Source organism: Tympanuchus pallidicinctus, unplaced genomic scaffold (assembly GCF_026119805.1).
Source record: "Tympanuchus pallidicinctus isolate F22 unplaced genomic scaffold, pur_lepc_1.0 scaffold13, whole genome shotgun sequence".
Classification (NCBI taxonomy): Eukaryota; Metazoa; Chordata; class Aves; order Galliformes; family Phasianidae; genus Tympanuchus; species Tympanuchus pallidicinctus.
The window spans coordinates 13,259,093-13,274,902 of record NW_026294648.1 but is presented as its reverse complement, the minus strand read 5'-3'; the positions used below and the strand labels follow the sequence as shown (position 1 = coordinate 13,274,902).

The 15,810-nt window shown below is 32.7% G+C and overlaps 1 protein-coding gene across 6 annotated transcripts in view; it reads right to left on the bottom strand.

Moving 5' to 3' along the window:
* DIAPH2 (diaphanous related formin 2) overlaps positions 1-15,810 on the bottom strand; it is a 146,510-nt gene that overhangs the window by 45,951 nt on the left and 84,749 nt on the right. For all 6 annotated transcript variants that reach the window (XM_052672766.1, XM_052672768.1, XM_052672769.1 and 3 more), the window contains one exon: positions 7,309-7,474. In XM_052672766.1, coding sequence (XP_052528726.1) covers positions 7,309-7,474 — 166 coding nt within the window. The remainder of the gene's footprint in view (positions 1-7,308; positions 7,475-15,810) is intronic.

Genomic DNA, 15,810 nt, shown 5'->3' with positions numbered 1-15,810 from the left:
TTTTCATCCAATGTTGAAATCTGTATTTCATACACCTTCCATAAAGCACATGACCTGATTAAAAGGGAGTTTATGTGCATTTTTAAATGCAAGCATGACAGATTTGGTGAATATTTTTAAATACTCTAGCAACAAAAGAAACAAACATTCAGAAAGTGACATACATATTTCAGATCATTTGATATGAAGATTTTGAGACAACAAATTAAAATGAAGAACTGAAATAGAAAAGAACAGGCATCTTGGTTCAGGAATCTGAATAATCATTACCTGTTATGAGTCTGAAAACTATACTGAACCAAATGTATCAGGCTGCAATTGTCCCAAGGTTATGTTGCTAATCAAGGACAATGGAAATCTGTATTTACTTTCACTGAGCAGAAGGACTAAATCAATATCATCTTAAAAAAACTTGCTTCAAAACAAGTCCTGCATATGAAACGCATATTTCTATTCACTGGATGCTACTTTTGATTCAATTTCCTTCTAATTGTCAGCTCTGACAGAGAGCATACACACTTCTCCGCTCTCCATGAAAAACAACACAAAAGCAGCTTGATTTTTAATTGTGTTTCATTTATAACTGAAGTCCTCACGCTCAAGTGCGTTACTTAGTTCTTGTAATGTTCACTGAATAAAATGAGGATACAAAGACGTATTTAAGTATGAAACCAAAGAAATAAACCTAGGCGGAGGTGAGGCAAAAGAAACAGGAAGAAGTCTAGCTTAAAACTCACTTTCAAGGTGTACATATTCTATGTAATCCCAGGAAAAAGATGAGCAAGAAGTGGCTCAGCCATGTAAAGATTGAGAGGTAAAGAGAATTTGTAAAGAGATAAACTTAATTCAGTCCTCTCACTGCACTCTTGGCACTAATTACATTTCCTGCAAAAAGGGTACAGAAGCCTAGGTATATAAAAAGGGAGCTGATAAAGTATATACAAATAAAAACAATTCTGTTTTTTGTATCTGCATCTCTAAATTGATTCACTGTATTGCATATGGACGAATTTAAATGGCTCACAAAGAATGCATGTTTAGGTAAGACAGAGCTGCTCTAAGTTGATTTGTCTACTTACTATCATATGATCAACAGTTTTGCAGTTTTTACTGTGCATTCCTAGCTATGCAGTGTTTTTTTCTCCTCCTATTATCAATGAACAGCACAAAAATTATTTCTTTCATCACAAATTTAGACATATACTAACAACAAATAAGCACGAGAGGTTAATTTAGTACTTGACTATTAAGTTTCTAGATGAGAAGTTTTAAAGATAAAAAATGAGAAAGACATTTTTAAAAAGTCAATTTTCATTCAATAAGTCCATGTCCATTTCTCTAAAATAAAAGTCAGCTCTGCCTCTCCAAGTATAGAAAACATTCCAGCAGCAATCAATATGTCCCAGAAATTGAGAAAGGTCAGCTACTGTATCAGCTTACAATGCCTCCTGGTCATTTCCTCTTTCCTTGTTGTTTAACAGAATAACAATATATTTCTAAGAAAAATTTTGTTGGAAAATTATTTGTGAAAAGACCAAAATGGACCAAAAAGAATATCACTGTATTGCTGATGTACTTTGATAAGAAGAATGAAAGATGAAAAAGCAATAGTGACTGCTCCAGAATTCTTTTCCTGATATGCTCTACATCTTAACATTCAACTTAACTTCTAAATGCTCAGAACTTCTGAACAATATTAATAAATATTGTTTCTGTCCAACTTGTCAAAGAAAGAAAATGCATATATTCTATGCATATATTCTTTACATCAAGAAATTAACAATTGTCACTATTTCTCCCATTGGATGTATGGAACTTCAGCAAATAATAATCACAGTCTTTAAAATGTTTTCAAAAGACCAGATGTTTTTACTTTCTCAGTGTTAAAATAGCTTGATATGAGAACTACAAGATAGACATATCGTGCAAGTATACATACACATATGTATATATATATATATATATATATATATATATACACACATACCGAATTATGTCTGTGATCATGGGATATGCCAATCAGGTCATACTTCTGACAACTACTTTTGGTTCATCTTTAAAGATACGTATATTTCATCTATTTTCAAATACAGTAGCCAAATTGTTAGATTCCATAAGAGTCATATCTTTATCTGCAGTTGCAAATGAATGAAGAAAACATGTCATTATAAAGATTGTTTATTTAGTGAGTAAATCTGCTTTCACATGGTAGAATCATACACAGCATCACTCAGTAGTAAGAGGGAAAGAGTGATTAAAATTAGAAATGTTATGCAAAAGTAATACAAAACAAGTCAAGATTTTCTGAATGACAGTGTTGAATTTTAGGTACTTGTAGAGGTCAATCATTTAAAACCAGTTATCTAAAACTATATATGTTGTAGTTTCAATTAAATTTGCTGTATCACAGAATATTTTGAAGGAAAACCTTCTCTAAGCACAAAATCCTGCCATTCAGGAAGCTGAGGAGGTTTGGCAGCAAGGAACTCCTGACAGCTCTGGCAGAGATAGAAGCGTGGTTATGCTACCCAAGAGGAAGATAGAGGTACTGCACATGGAAGGAAAGAGGCCAAAGCACAGACTTAGGAGATTATAATTTTAAGTGAGGTGAAAAGCAATGAAGCCTCTTATAGCTACAGAGGCTACCAAAGGAAGATTAAGGAAGAGGTAAGCCTGCTGCTGAGCGGAGCATGAGACCTAACTTCACAGCCTGAGGTACTCAGTGCTTTCTATACCTTATCCTTTACCATCAGTGTCACAGAAGCTATCATCAGCTGACTGATGTCACTGATGTCACTGCAAGGCTTCTAGTTCATGAAAAAGTTGTGGCACTCAAAGGACATCTCCAATGCCTGAAAAAATTGCACATCTCCATCTTCAGTGGAGGAAGGAAAGCTTGGTATTACACAGCAGTCAGCCATCACTCATGTTTTCAGGCAGATCACAGACGTTCCTTCTAGAAGCCATTTCCAGCTATATAAAGGACACGTTGCTGACTGGGAGCAGCAAGAATGGACTTCTGAAAGGCAAACTGTGCCTCATCAGCCTGACTGCCCTCTAAAATGAAACAAGAGGCTCTGTGGATGAGGGGAAGGTGGTGAATGTTGTTTACCTTGGCTTTAGCAAAGCCTTCAGCACAGTCCCTCACAGTCAGTGTCTTTCCAGTGATGGAGATAATGCATGATTTAGAATTATTTGGTTCTGTGTGAAGCAGCCAGGAGTTGGACTCAACAATCTCTATGAGTCTCTTCCAAATCAGTATATTCTGTTGTTCTACATTGTGTATCTTTTTTCCTCATTGCTTCCAAAATTTATATTAGTGATTACGACTTTTAATAGTAAACTCCACATATTAAATGGGTTGAGGTGATTCCTACTTTTGTCCTTGAACACCTATTGTCTTCTTTTTGAGAAACTTCTTATAACAGCCAAAGATGTAGAAAATCTTAATTCTTTAAAATAATTTTCCTTATAGAAAATGAAATCATTGTACTATGCACTTTCATTGCTTTCCCTAGGCCTTCCCTCAAGTCTTTGAAAAAAAACAAAATCCCTAAACAAGAACCTTTATGCCACTAAAGTGTACACAGTTCTGCTCTACTTGATACAGTAAGTCAAGATATTCTCAGAAGGCCTAATTACAATCACTACAACTACTGCATATATCTGAACAAGTGAATTTGACTAAAGTACAAACGATGATTAGGAAACGAAAGCATTTCCTTAAGCTATGTAAGTCTCAGACTTCACTTTTTTTTTTTTTTTTTTTTTGTATTTAAGCTTTAAATATTAAAGAGGCTTAGAAAGAAGGACAGTTTAAAAATTTTTAAAGACCTTAGTATCACACAGATAATTAACTATTCAGACCAAAATACAGCATTAAAACAGTATGCTAACATTACCGTCTACAAATTAAAAGTTAAAAAAACAGCTAATAATAAATAGAGAGCAAATTTGCCTTGGTATTTGAGTATTATCTGGTAATCAGAAGAGAGTATCTGTGCACTCATAAGAAAAAAATAAAGGAGATTCTGACACACAAAACTCAGATACTATTTCATGGCATAAATTATATTGATGGTTTATAGAACATAACCCACTTATACATAGAGAATTATTAGCAGAAGACATATACAACATTTATTAGGATTATTTGTAAACTGGCAATAATAATTAGCAGTAGTTTGCACAAGCAGTTTCAAAACCTTCATTACACTGTCATAGCTATTTCAGTCATTAAAAATTGTTTGAAATGCCCTCATTTTCAAGTTTCCTAAAATAGTGAGAATTTGTTGAACCTTGCTGTAAGTACAAGTGAATAGCATTCATACAGAAGAGAATTTATTCTCACTGCAAATTAAAGTTCTTCTTGACTAAATACGTTTCCTTTCTCACAAGCCTTACTATGTTTATCTGCACTCTGAATTAACATGCAATATTCAAAATCAGCAGAACATTCTTGCATGTGATTAAAATATTTCACTAAATGTTGCTGGACTTCATTTAAATGATTTATGCTAGCAAATACTCAGAAAACAAATAAAAACAGCAAAAATCATTCGAAGTCAAACAACCACCATCACAGTTGGTATTAGATATGAACTGAAACTCAAATCCAAACAGTATTTTCATAAATAATTCTTAGTGAAGCTTACAAAATACAAAAATCAACAAAAACCCAAATCTGTTTCCTACAGTTTTCTATGCTGCAGTTTTCTACAGCATAGGCCTGAATTACATTTCATAACCCTAAATACACCTAATGTAAAACAGAAAAGCAATCTTAGAAAGCTGCTTTTCAGCAAACTAAAGATACTTCTGAACAATTGGCTGTAAGAGAGGTAACAGTGTGCACTGCAACAAAGAAGTCTGAATGTACAATGTAAAAAACTGACCCAGGGAGGCTGTAAGGTCTCCATGCCCAAACCTAAATTTGAGGTAACAAGGTCCTGTGCTATCTGCTCTAAGTTGAACTTACATTGAGCTGAAAGTTGGACTAGATGATCTCAGGACATCCAACAAACATAACTTCACGAATTCAGACAAATACAGGCAATAATATAATGATGTTTTAAAGTATAAAAATAAAAAGCTAATCAAAATCTCATTATGTTTCTGCATTTTGTGCAAACTTGTATCAGCAGAAAACATACTAAGTGTTCACACATTTGAAGTTTCAGTAACACAAGCTTGCTGGTAATTTCTTCATACCTAATGGTTTTAACCCTACACTTTCCTTCAGTTGACTCTGTTCTTTCAGTCATCACAATAACAAACTTAAGTCTCAACTACCACACACATTATAGTTATCACACTGAAGAATAAAGGACTAAATAATCATTTATTTCTATAGAATACAACATTTAATATAGAAAATATAAAAATATACCTAGAAACTCAAATAGATTTGCCCACTGTACAACAACAGTTAAATCTCAAAAAAATTCCTCTCCTTAATTAACTGGCAATTAACTTGGATAAAATGTAGTAAGATAAACAGTACTCTATTTCTTTATGAAAAAGAATTAGCAACATCCAATCAATAACAACCATACAAGAACATCATAAAGATGGATGCTACTGAGATTGTAATACCTTAAAAAAAAAAAAAAAAAAAAAAAAAAGCATGAGTAAGATTATGTTGTACAGTTCAAAGTTGAGGACCTTGAAGACTAGGGCAAGTTGTTGTTACCATGATTTTGTAGAGCACTCAGTAGAGCTTGCTGCAGTGAAATGAAAGTCTTTTATATTTAACTCAGTAATGCCTCTCACCCTCTGAATTCAACACTTAACTCTCTAAGAGTTCATTACAGAAATTCATTCCAAATCTACATCATGGCAATTTTACCTGTATGTTAGATATATATTTTAGTTTCTTCCATTCCTTCAGAAGGCCATACAAATAGGCCATTTTTGTTATTTGATCAGTTCTAGCCCTTCATATTTAGTTTCTCGCATTTACACCTTGAAATGCTTAAGCATCTCTGATCTTTTTTTCCTTTTATTACTCATTGTCTTTGAATTCAATTATAACCACTAAAGAGCAACAGACTATCAGTCAGACCTTAGAGTAGAAAAACTGGAAATACATTCATTCTAATATGCCTTGTAAAAAACATGAGTATTTGTTTTCTAGCTCACTTTCAAACTAGTTTAAATAAATACGTGAAGACAGATTTTTCAAACACAATGTTTGGACACTGGTGGTCTGAAATCCACTCTATTGCAACTGTTTAAAACAGATCTCCAAATTTAGACATCCCTATTTGAAAATCACCACCTTGGATTTATGAAAAAGTAAATGCACTGAAATATCTCTCAACAACTATTCCTGTTCTTTGTATGTCTTCACACAGAAATGCTGCCATGCCTACTAATTTTAAAGGGATAGTAATTTGCCTATGGTTAAAAAAAAAAGGAAGAAACCATTGCAGTCAATTTAAAATGAGTAGTTAGATATATTGTAGGAAAAGTTTTGTAATACAGTAAACTCAGCACTAAAATTAAGTTTCTAAGTATTTATCCATCTATCACACTAAAACTGAAAGTCCTTATGATTATGCAATGAATTAAGCTACTGGCAATAGAGAGATTGGGGAGCAACAGCTGTGTGGTAAACAGTGGTATTTCCAAGCAGTGTTAATATTCTCAAGAGACACAATGTGACATTCCAGGCATCTGTTTTCCTTGTACACTTCCTATGGTGCAACCAATTACAACTCCCAGACAGCCACTAGGAAAGATGACATTAAAGCCATTTAAAAATTGAGCTGTTAAATAAAATTCTTAAATTCCTCCACAAAGAAACCAAGCCCTGGTATCAACTGTACTGGCTGGAAGCAGTAAAATAAGCATCTAAGTGGATACCAGGAGTTATGCCAGAAGTAAAGAGGTCAACAAGGAATTTTAAGCTTCAGTTCAAAGCATTATTAAAACACAACCAGATTCCAAAACAATGTGTATGTAGGCACATCCATTTAGGCTTAGGCTATGCAATGGTTTTGTTGCACTTCTATATCATGTCTATTTCTTATGTGACAGATAACAAGCCATTGAAAAAAAAAATCTGATTATCCATATATCTTATCAAGTTGACAGGTGATTTTGCAAGTTACGAACTGTAAATTTATAATTACCAGTGACCAAAACCAAAATAATTTTGAAAGAATTCATCTGATTCCCTGCCACAGCACAAAGGAAAAAATTAAGTGTAACATTAGAAAGAAAGGAAAACAGACTTAAACTTACTTGGTAGAACCAAAAGGAGAAATAAAAATATAAAATAACGTTATGGGAGACACTACTTACCAAGAACAGAATTCTAAACTTGTTCAGATCACCAAAAAATTCTTCCATGGTTATTGAGCGTGCGTCAAAAGTAAAGTATTCTCCCAAATTCTCATATAACTTCATCATGTTGCTGTACATGCAAGACAGCTTTTCATATTGGTCTCGTGCATTCTCAGCAAAGATGTAAGATTTTGTTAAGGAAAAAGATTAAATTGGAATTAAATCTAACAGCAAAACACAAACAAGACAATAAAGCACAAAAGTGGGCAAAACTGTAAAATTTGGTAGTACTGTCCTGCTTTCTAGTATGTTGTCTTTAAATGTAAATGTATACGAGTACATTCCAACTTAGGACAGAAAATGTCATCAATCCTGTTGGTTTATAATACGTATGGCTTACCTTGATCTAGATTATGATAACTGAACAGCACTTCAGCTCCTTGTACACTTAATGTAGAAAATACAGTTAATTATTTGGTCACAGCTGAACTTACAATTTACAAATACACAAGGACAATACAGCCACTCAAAATACTCCTATGGGGTATTTTCTACCTTTGATGTTTGTTTACCAACATGAAATCATGAGTTTTAAAGCTATCAAGAAACAGATAAATATAAGAAAACAAGAATATTCTCTATAGAATATTTGCATATTTGTCTGGTGGGTCAGAAGTAAAATGCTGGCTACTCAAACGTATAACAGAATAAAACACACAACAGATACAAATATTCACTTAAAATGAACTCAATCAAAAATTCTCACTAATATTAAATCAGAAATACAAAAAGCAAATATCTGGTTTCCTAAAGTACTAATGATAAACACATAATTAGGCCGGAAATGAAACACCAAGGAAGTTGACCAGACTGGTATCTGTATTTATTCTCTCTTACAGGCTATCTATCGCCCTCTCCCATGCTGAAAGAAGTACTCCTTGCTTCAATTTCCATGAAGTGATACTATAAGAAGGTTGCACTATATTACACATTTTCATTAATAATTGGAGAGTAAAAATGTAAGACTGATTACCAACTCAGCAGTTGCAATTAAAAGTTTGGCATAATCATCTTAAATAGAAAGGATTTATTTTTCCTGTGTGGAAACTTACTCACAGAACAATTTACTTACAAATGCAGAAATAGCACAAGCTGAAAAAGGAAATATTACTTTGCCTTCAAGCTAGTTAGGTTTCAGTCTACTTTATTTTGTTGAGATTGTTTACATCCACAAAGATATAAAGTCACAAATCACTCTGAGAAAACAGCTGCTACATGATTAAACTAGTTCTGTTGATAGTGAATTGAAGCTGATTAAAGCGTTATGCCACACACATATAAACCTAAGAACAGAAGATACAAATTACTTCCTGAACTACAGAAATCATACAACTCAGCTCCCTGAAGCATTTATCTGTAAGAACTATCTTAGATGCAGATTCTCTGATTTTTAATACAGCAGACCTCATGTTTCAAACTTTCCCCACATTTCTGTTTCCAATCCAAGAGTCTGCCTAGTACCACGTTTGTAATCACATAACATCTTTGAGATCCCTATCTCTCTGCAAAACAACAAGCAATCTGGAAAGTAACTAGGGGAGTAAGATCTAAAGAGACATCACATAAAACATCTACTTTTGAGATTGGATTAAATCCAAAGCAATTCTGAAACCAGTCACAAGAAAGGAAATTCAGGTAGCTATTCTACTTCTAGCATCTCCTTAGTGTTAGGACACTGTTGAGTATTGTGTCATTTCACAATTTACCTGCAAAAGAGTACTAAGGCTGAAAATATGCTTCATTGGAAAGAGGCCTAGCATTTCACCTGGATTTCTTCCCCTAATTACAGGGTATCTAAATGGTCACTCAAAAAAAAAATATATATATATATATATATATATATAAATATATATAATATATTTATTATATATAAATATATAATAAATATATATATATATTTAAATATATATATTTAAAGTTTGATGGAAAACAATTAGAGAAAATCAGTTTTTCCTCCAAGGAAACTTGCAAGCAATCCTCTCAAATACATAAATATCAAGATTTTAAACTAGAAATATTTATTTCTAGAATTTTGTACCACTGCAAAGGCAGGAGAGTAATAACCATATTTTCATTACAGTTGATGAATTTTAACATGCTTGGTTAAAATTTCAAGCACACAGAGCTGAATCCCTTATCTTAACACAAGACAAACTAGGTACAGTTCCATCTTTGATGACATCTATCTGAATAAAACAAAATGAAAATTTAATGGAAAGAATACATTAAATAGGTATTAATGGCACATTACTGAATTATTGAGCACAGTCTAAAAAGTTCTTAGAAAAACATCAACTGCCCTACAGGCAGCAGACAACTGTCTTAAACAACTCACCGAAAACACTGGGAAACATAAATATGAATGTAAATAATTATACAAATTACATCTGAGGTTAAAAAAAAAAAACAACTCAAAAAAACAAACACAGCAGAGATGACATGGAAATCTAAAAAAAAAAGCCAAACATTTCTGATTTGAAACTAACTCTTTTAAACAAAGCTCTGAAAGTCCAACCTCCATTAAGTTTCACATCCACCTTGAGAAATAACAATAAATATTAAATGAGAAAATATTGATAGTGAAACTTGAACATTTTACAGCAACATAGCAAACATCTACAGTAATAACAATATACATAGCCTGAATTTCTGAAGTAGTTGATGTTTACGTTTAAGGATCATTTCAGAATGTGATGTTTACAACCACTGTATTGGACACTTGATCCTGGGATTAAAAATAAAATAATTTAAAGAAAATCAACCTTAATTAGCTGATACAAAAAAAATTAGTATTGTATCTGGTTTATCCTATAACCTTATAAAACTAATTATATGTCATGTCTCTAGAGAACACCAAAGAAAATAAAAGCTAACTTCCACTGCCAAATTTTAGTTATCTACTAATTCTAGTTTTTCCAGTCCCTTCTTCTTCTTAGAAGAGAGACTGGGATACTTAAAAACTGTTTTATTTTTGTTTCGCTTTTTCCCCAAAATGATTTATCTGCTTGCCTTTGCATTTACTGCAAACTTCAGTTTACATCTAAATCTTTTGTACATACGTAAATGATATTTTCGGTCACTATATTAATGATCTTTAGATGTTGAAACCCGAACAGATGACTAGTTTTTTGGTAAATAAATAATCAAGCAATGGATACAAAAGTCACCATGACACTATGCAACCGCCCTATATCAGACATAAAGAATCTCCAATTTCTGTCAATACTAGATTTAAATTCCATGTATCTGTACTAGGATCGCTGCCAGGATACTTTCATGCTTTTTACTGCTTTTTTCCAAGCAGATAGATGAAAGAGAAAAATAAACAACATAGAAACATAGGTTAAAGATTTTGAATCTACTGAAGGAATAGCTATTGCTTCAATCACAATACTTATTATGACTTTCGTATCAATGTATCAATTATCATTATTATTGCTGTTGTGAGTTACTCCAAACTCTCAAGCACTGTATTTACTACTCCAGAAATTGACAATTTCCATCAGAATATTCTGTGTCTCAGATAACAGAGTTTAATTAAACTAGCTTATTAAAATTTCCATTACAAATTATGTTTGAATGTTTCTCTCCTGTCCTGAAATGAACTACGGAATTAGTGTCAGCAGTACTTAAAGTAAAAGGGAATAAAGCTGCATGATGTAATACCATCTTATTATTCTGAAGATATACATACAATAACAGATACAGCTGGAATATCAGGGATAATATAGTTGATTGTTTCATAAAATTACAGCTTTGTTATTAAATCAATTCAAAGTACATAATGTTAATAACATACAAATAGTCTGTTATCTTTATTGTAAATTCTGTTATTCTGGAGAAACATGAGGTAGTTTTATTTGTTTAACTGCTGTTAACTTACTGTCAGTCAGCTCAGTGCATATCATGTTACTGCCAACACAAATGAAAATTAATAAACTAATGGAAAAGTGCCTATTTAAGAACTTGAAAGTGAATCTGCTGGAGCCCACAATGAAAAGATGAGGGGAGAACTAATTTGGCAGAAAGAATTATGTAAATCATCTTTAGCAGTTGATTTTTGTTTCTATGACTTCATAATACATTAAAAAAAAAATGAAGGAGACTAAAAACATGACACCAATAATTATAAATACTGCATATTACTAATATGAATGTGCGGATTAGCAGATTTGCTTGTAAATTGGCCTTATTCATTGGTGGCATTTGTACTCCTCAACACTAAGAAATTAGCAACAAAAGGACATTGAGTATACAGCAGACCAGACAACAGACCAGGAAATAGTTTGAAAACTGCACCTCCACAGAAGAGTCTGTGTTCATACTGACAGGTACTTCAATGACAAATTACAACCTAATTTGTCTTTGACCTGTATTTCTGAGCCTGAACCAAGTGCTGAATCACAGTCAAACTGAGTTTAAAAGGATGATTGAGCACAGAAACACATTGCCTAGACTGTGGAGATCTCCTTCCTTACAGATACTTAAAAGTCATCTGGACACGGTCCCAAGAAGTTCGCTCCAGGTGACCATGCTAGAGCAAGGGCATTGGCCCTGATGACCTCCAGAGGTCCATTTCAATTCAATCATTCTATGATTCTGAGAAATCCAAATCTATACAGAATAACCAATATCCTGTTAATATTCCAAATTCATCCTAAATATCCTAATTTTTTTTTTCTGCTTTAGCTAGATATATAATGCAACTTCATGTCATCCAAATACCCTAAGCTTACAGAGTTTTATGCACTGGTCTTCACACAAACAGAGCTTTTTACCACTTCAAGCACGCTAGAAGGAAATCAAACTGTAAGAACTGCTGAAGAGAAACATGAAACACTAACATATCAGTTGTCAAAACCTTCACCATGAACTATAATCATTCAGTCCTAAAATTAACTGATTAGTTGAAATAATCAACTGTTTAATAAGTCTTCCCTATTTATACAAAATTAATTATAATGATCAGAATTCCACGAGATATCAACAATTCAGATATAGCAAGTTTAAGGATAAGACAAATAAATTTGGTTATCTGCCGTTTTGATTTAGCCTCCTACCTGATCTGCACCTAGGCCAACTCATTGCCTGACTTAGAACATACAACCACAAAAAGGCTCCCAGGCTTCAAAACTATCTGTGAAAATGATGTAATCCTATCAGTTGATATCCAAGCTGTAAGTAGACTACTTGCTGATCTCTATATTGCTACCCACTGCTCTTAGAGTGAAACACTTTTTGCAAGGGTAGAACTTCCTACTGCTACTACAAAAACACACTCAAGAATATTAGCCTTTATAAAAAGATTTCCAAATAACCACCACTAAATATGAAAACTTACTGAAAAAAATTCAAGTATACATTTAGCATACCATCATTTCCAAACTCATGCACATAATTTCAATACAGGGCTCTGGCTTATGGAAATTCCAAAGTAAGCTAAATATATGTTTTACCTAGCTAGAAGAAGAAGTATGATACTGTACTGTCATAATCTTTAATAAGTGATGTATCATTCCTCTTAGATTCTAATTCCTAAGCTCATCCATAATAGAGCATCTTCAAATTGAACTGAAGAAACACAAACAGACCTTATGAGCTGAAGACAAATTCAGCTTTAATAACAGTAAGTCATTTACGCTGATAGCTTTATTTTCACCTGCTATCAGTACATAAACAGATGCTAACAATTTTATCATTCACACTACATACATAATGTATCTCTTTGACTGCACAGAAGATGACTTCTGGAGCATACACAAATAATTATGAATCACAATTATATATCTAATCTTTTCTTCCTGTAAAAAGCCTTTCTTTTCTGGAAGTAGAAAAGAAGTCTGGCAGGAATCTTCATTACAACACACTTATCTATCCAAATTAGAAACCAAAGAAATCAAAACTGAGACAAACAAGACTATTTTATTCGTCTACATAAAATCATGTCCTTTTAGAGAATTTATAGACACACTAATTAATAAAATATTTATTAACATCTCAGTTGAGAATTTGTTTCTCACTACAAAGCAAATGACTTCATCATTCATCATTTAACAGAATAGTCTGAGAGGAATAGGGGAAACAGTTGTCCCTCAGTTATACTAGAGAGTTCCGTACATCTCCTTGTCCTCAATTACATTTCATTAGTATACGAAGTCATTAACTACAAGAATTATATAATGCAACTGCATTCAGTGTGCACAGACCATACTTCAGTGTTTCTGTTCATGAAAATGAAGCACGAAGATCATAACCATTTGATACCATTGCTAGCTGTCATGTCTAAGAGATGTTAATTAAGATCAAGCCTTTTCAACTTGGCCTGAAAGAGCTATAAAACTTTCATCTTAATAAATAGTAGAAAATGTCATTGTTTACTTACTCCTAGTTCTAAGCAATCATATCAATTCCCAATTGTCATGAATTCAAACTTTTCAATAATGAAAAGACTATTTGCATTGATTAAATACACATCACTTGAATATGCACAAAAGAAAGCTTATAACAATATAATTTCAACAGGATTTTTTTTTTTTTTAAATTATATTCTTGTTAATCAGGAAACAATGATCAGTGCTCATTTCTCTAAAAGTCTGATAGGAACTCTGCGAAAAACTGAAAAATTATGCTCTGTTTTATAAATATTCAGTCCAAGCAATGAAACACTGCAGGCTTATCAGTTTATATTAAAAGACGACCACTCTAAGACTTACAACGCTGAATTAAGAGTGTGAACAAGAAAACTAATTATCTGGTAGCATGAATAAGAGAACTTAGAAAGTAAATAAGAATACAAGGCATAAATAAAAAGCAGCATTTACAAAGCCACCATCTAGTGAAGGGAAGATATTGGCTGTCTAAAATGGAGAGGAAAAAAAGGTGGAAAATTTCCAAAATTAGGGTTAGGTATTAAACTAAATTAACCTAACACAACTTGTTCCCTCCCTATCCTCCAAAGAAAAGATGGTTCAGTAATCTATTTCAGCAAACTAAAGTAGCCACTCCTAGAAAAACTCTGTTAGCTTTGCAACATACAATGAGCTGCCTTAAACAATAATTACAGCTTTGCATGCCCTAAATCTATCAGAGAATCTGCAACTGTCACTTTCTCTTTGATCATGCAGTTTTTCCTTACACTTTGGAACTGCATTGAGAGGTATGTCTGAGCTGCCAGCTCTATCCTGTTTTAACAAGTTTCCACCAAAAAACCTGATGGTTACTTTGCCCAGATAAAGTTTTCAGGGCTAAAAATGTGGAAGAGAAAAGTATCTTCAACTGAAGTCATTAACTGACATATTAGAATTATTTTAATATAGTAATGCCAGGAAGCCTTTGTCTTCTCTCTTATCAGAATTTTATGGGGAAAAAAAAAAAAAAGAAAATCACATCATACAGTATTTCAAAATCCTAAACGTTCAGAAACAAAGGAATTATTTTAAAATTGCTGGATAGGAATTAATAGAAAACTCACTTCCTCCTCAGGGTTAGAGAAGTGCACAGGACAAAAAGTCATTCTACAAACACTTGAACTGTTTTTTTTTTAATCAGTTTGAACAGACAGATTTATAGCATGCACTCTCCCTGTAATTTCAGATTAAAAATAAACATACAACAAATAAAAGATGGATCTTTAATTAACATTTAAGTAGCACACAATTCTTTATTAAAAAATAAAAATCTATTTCAGTGATCTGGACCACATGCTTTAATAGAGATTTATGGATGGAAGTACAGCTTCCCTCAGGCAGTTTTTCCACAATCAAGGCAATTCTAAATTTTTAACGTATTTAAATGGATTTTTGTTCACAATTTTATTCTTTTGAATACAGAAAAGCATAAAGAGAGCAAGAGATTGCTGTCAAAAATCATTTTATCTCTAGTTAAGACAAAATACATATGAAAAATGCACTTCAACCTTTGCACTTTTCTAGTGTTGAATTCTATGAAGCACACTTCTAGATGTAAAGTGCAGAACAGAATAGAGCTCCCTCATGTGGTATATCTACTTAATCTCAGTGATCAAACAGCCAACCAAAAATGTGAATCATCCAATACTGGACTTTATCTGAAGCAGATAACCTAGAGAACTTCATAACATAGAATCAACAGAATAAATGTCAATAAATAAAAATCAGAAAAGTAAGCCATTCGAAGTCAAACGAAGTTTGTTTGCCACACAGACACCCGTTGCTTATCATTACATTTCCCCATGTGTAATTGTTGTCCAATGTCTTCCTTTATTAAGCCCATAAGGGACTTTACAAATTGTTTGTATGCTTCTGCTCACATTTATAGTCTAGTCCAATATGAAAAAATATCAACGTAATCATTTGTAACCTGACATCAAGGCTTCTTTCTTAAAAAGAAGTTATCTAAAAGCAGAAGTGTACTATGAAAAATAAAATTGATAGTTTGTTTTGTATATAACAATTTTCATATATGCAGAATGATTAACAACTA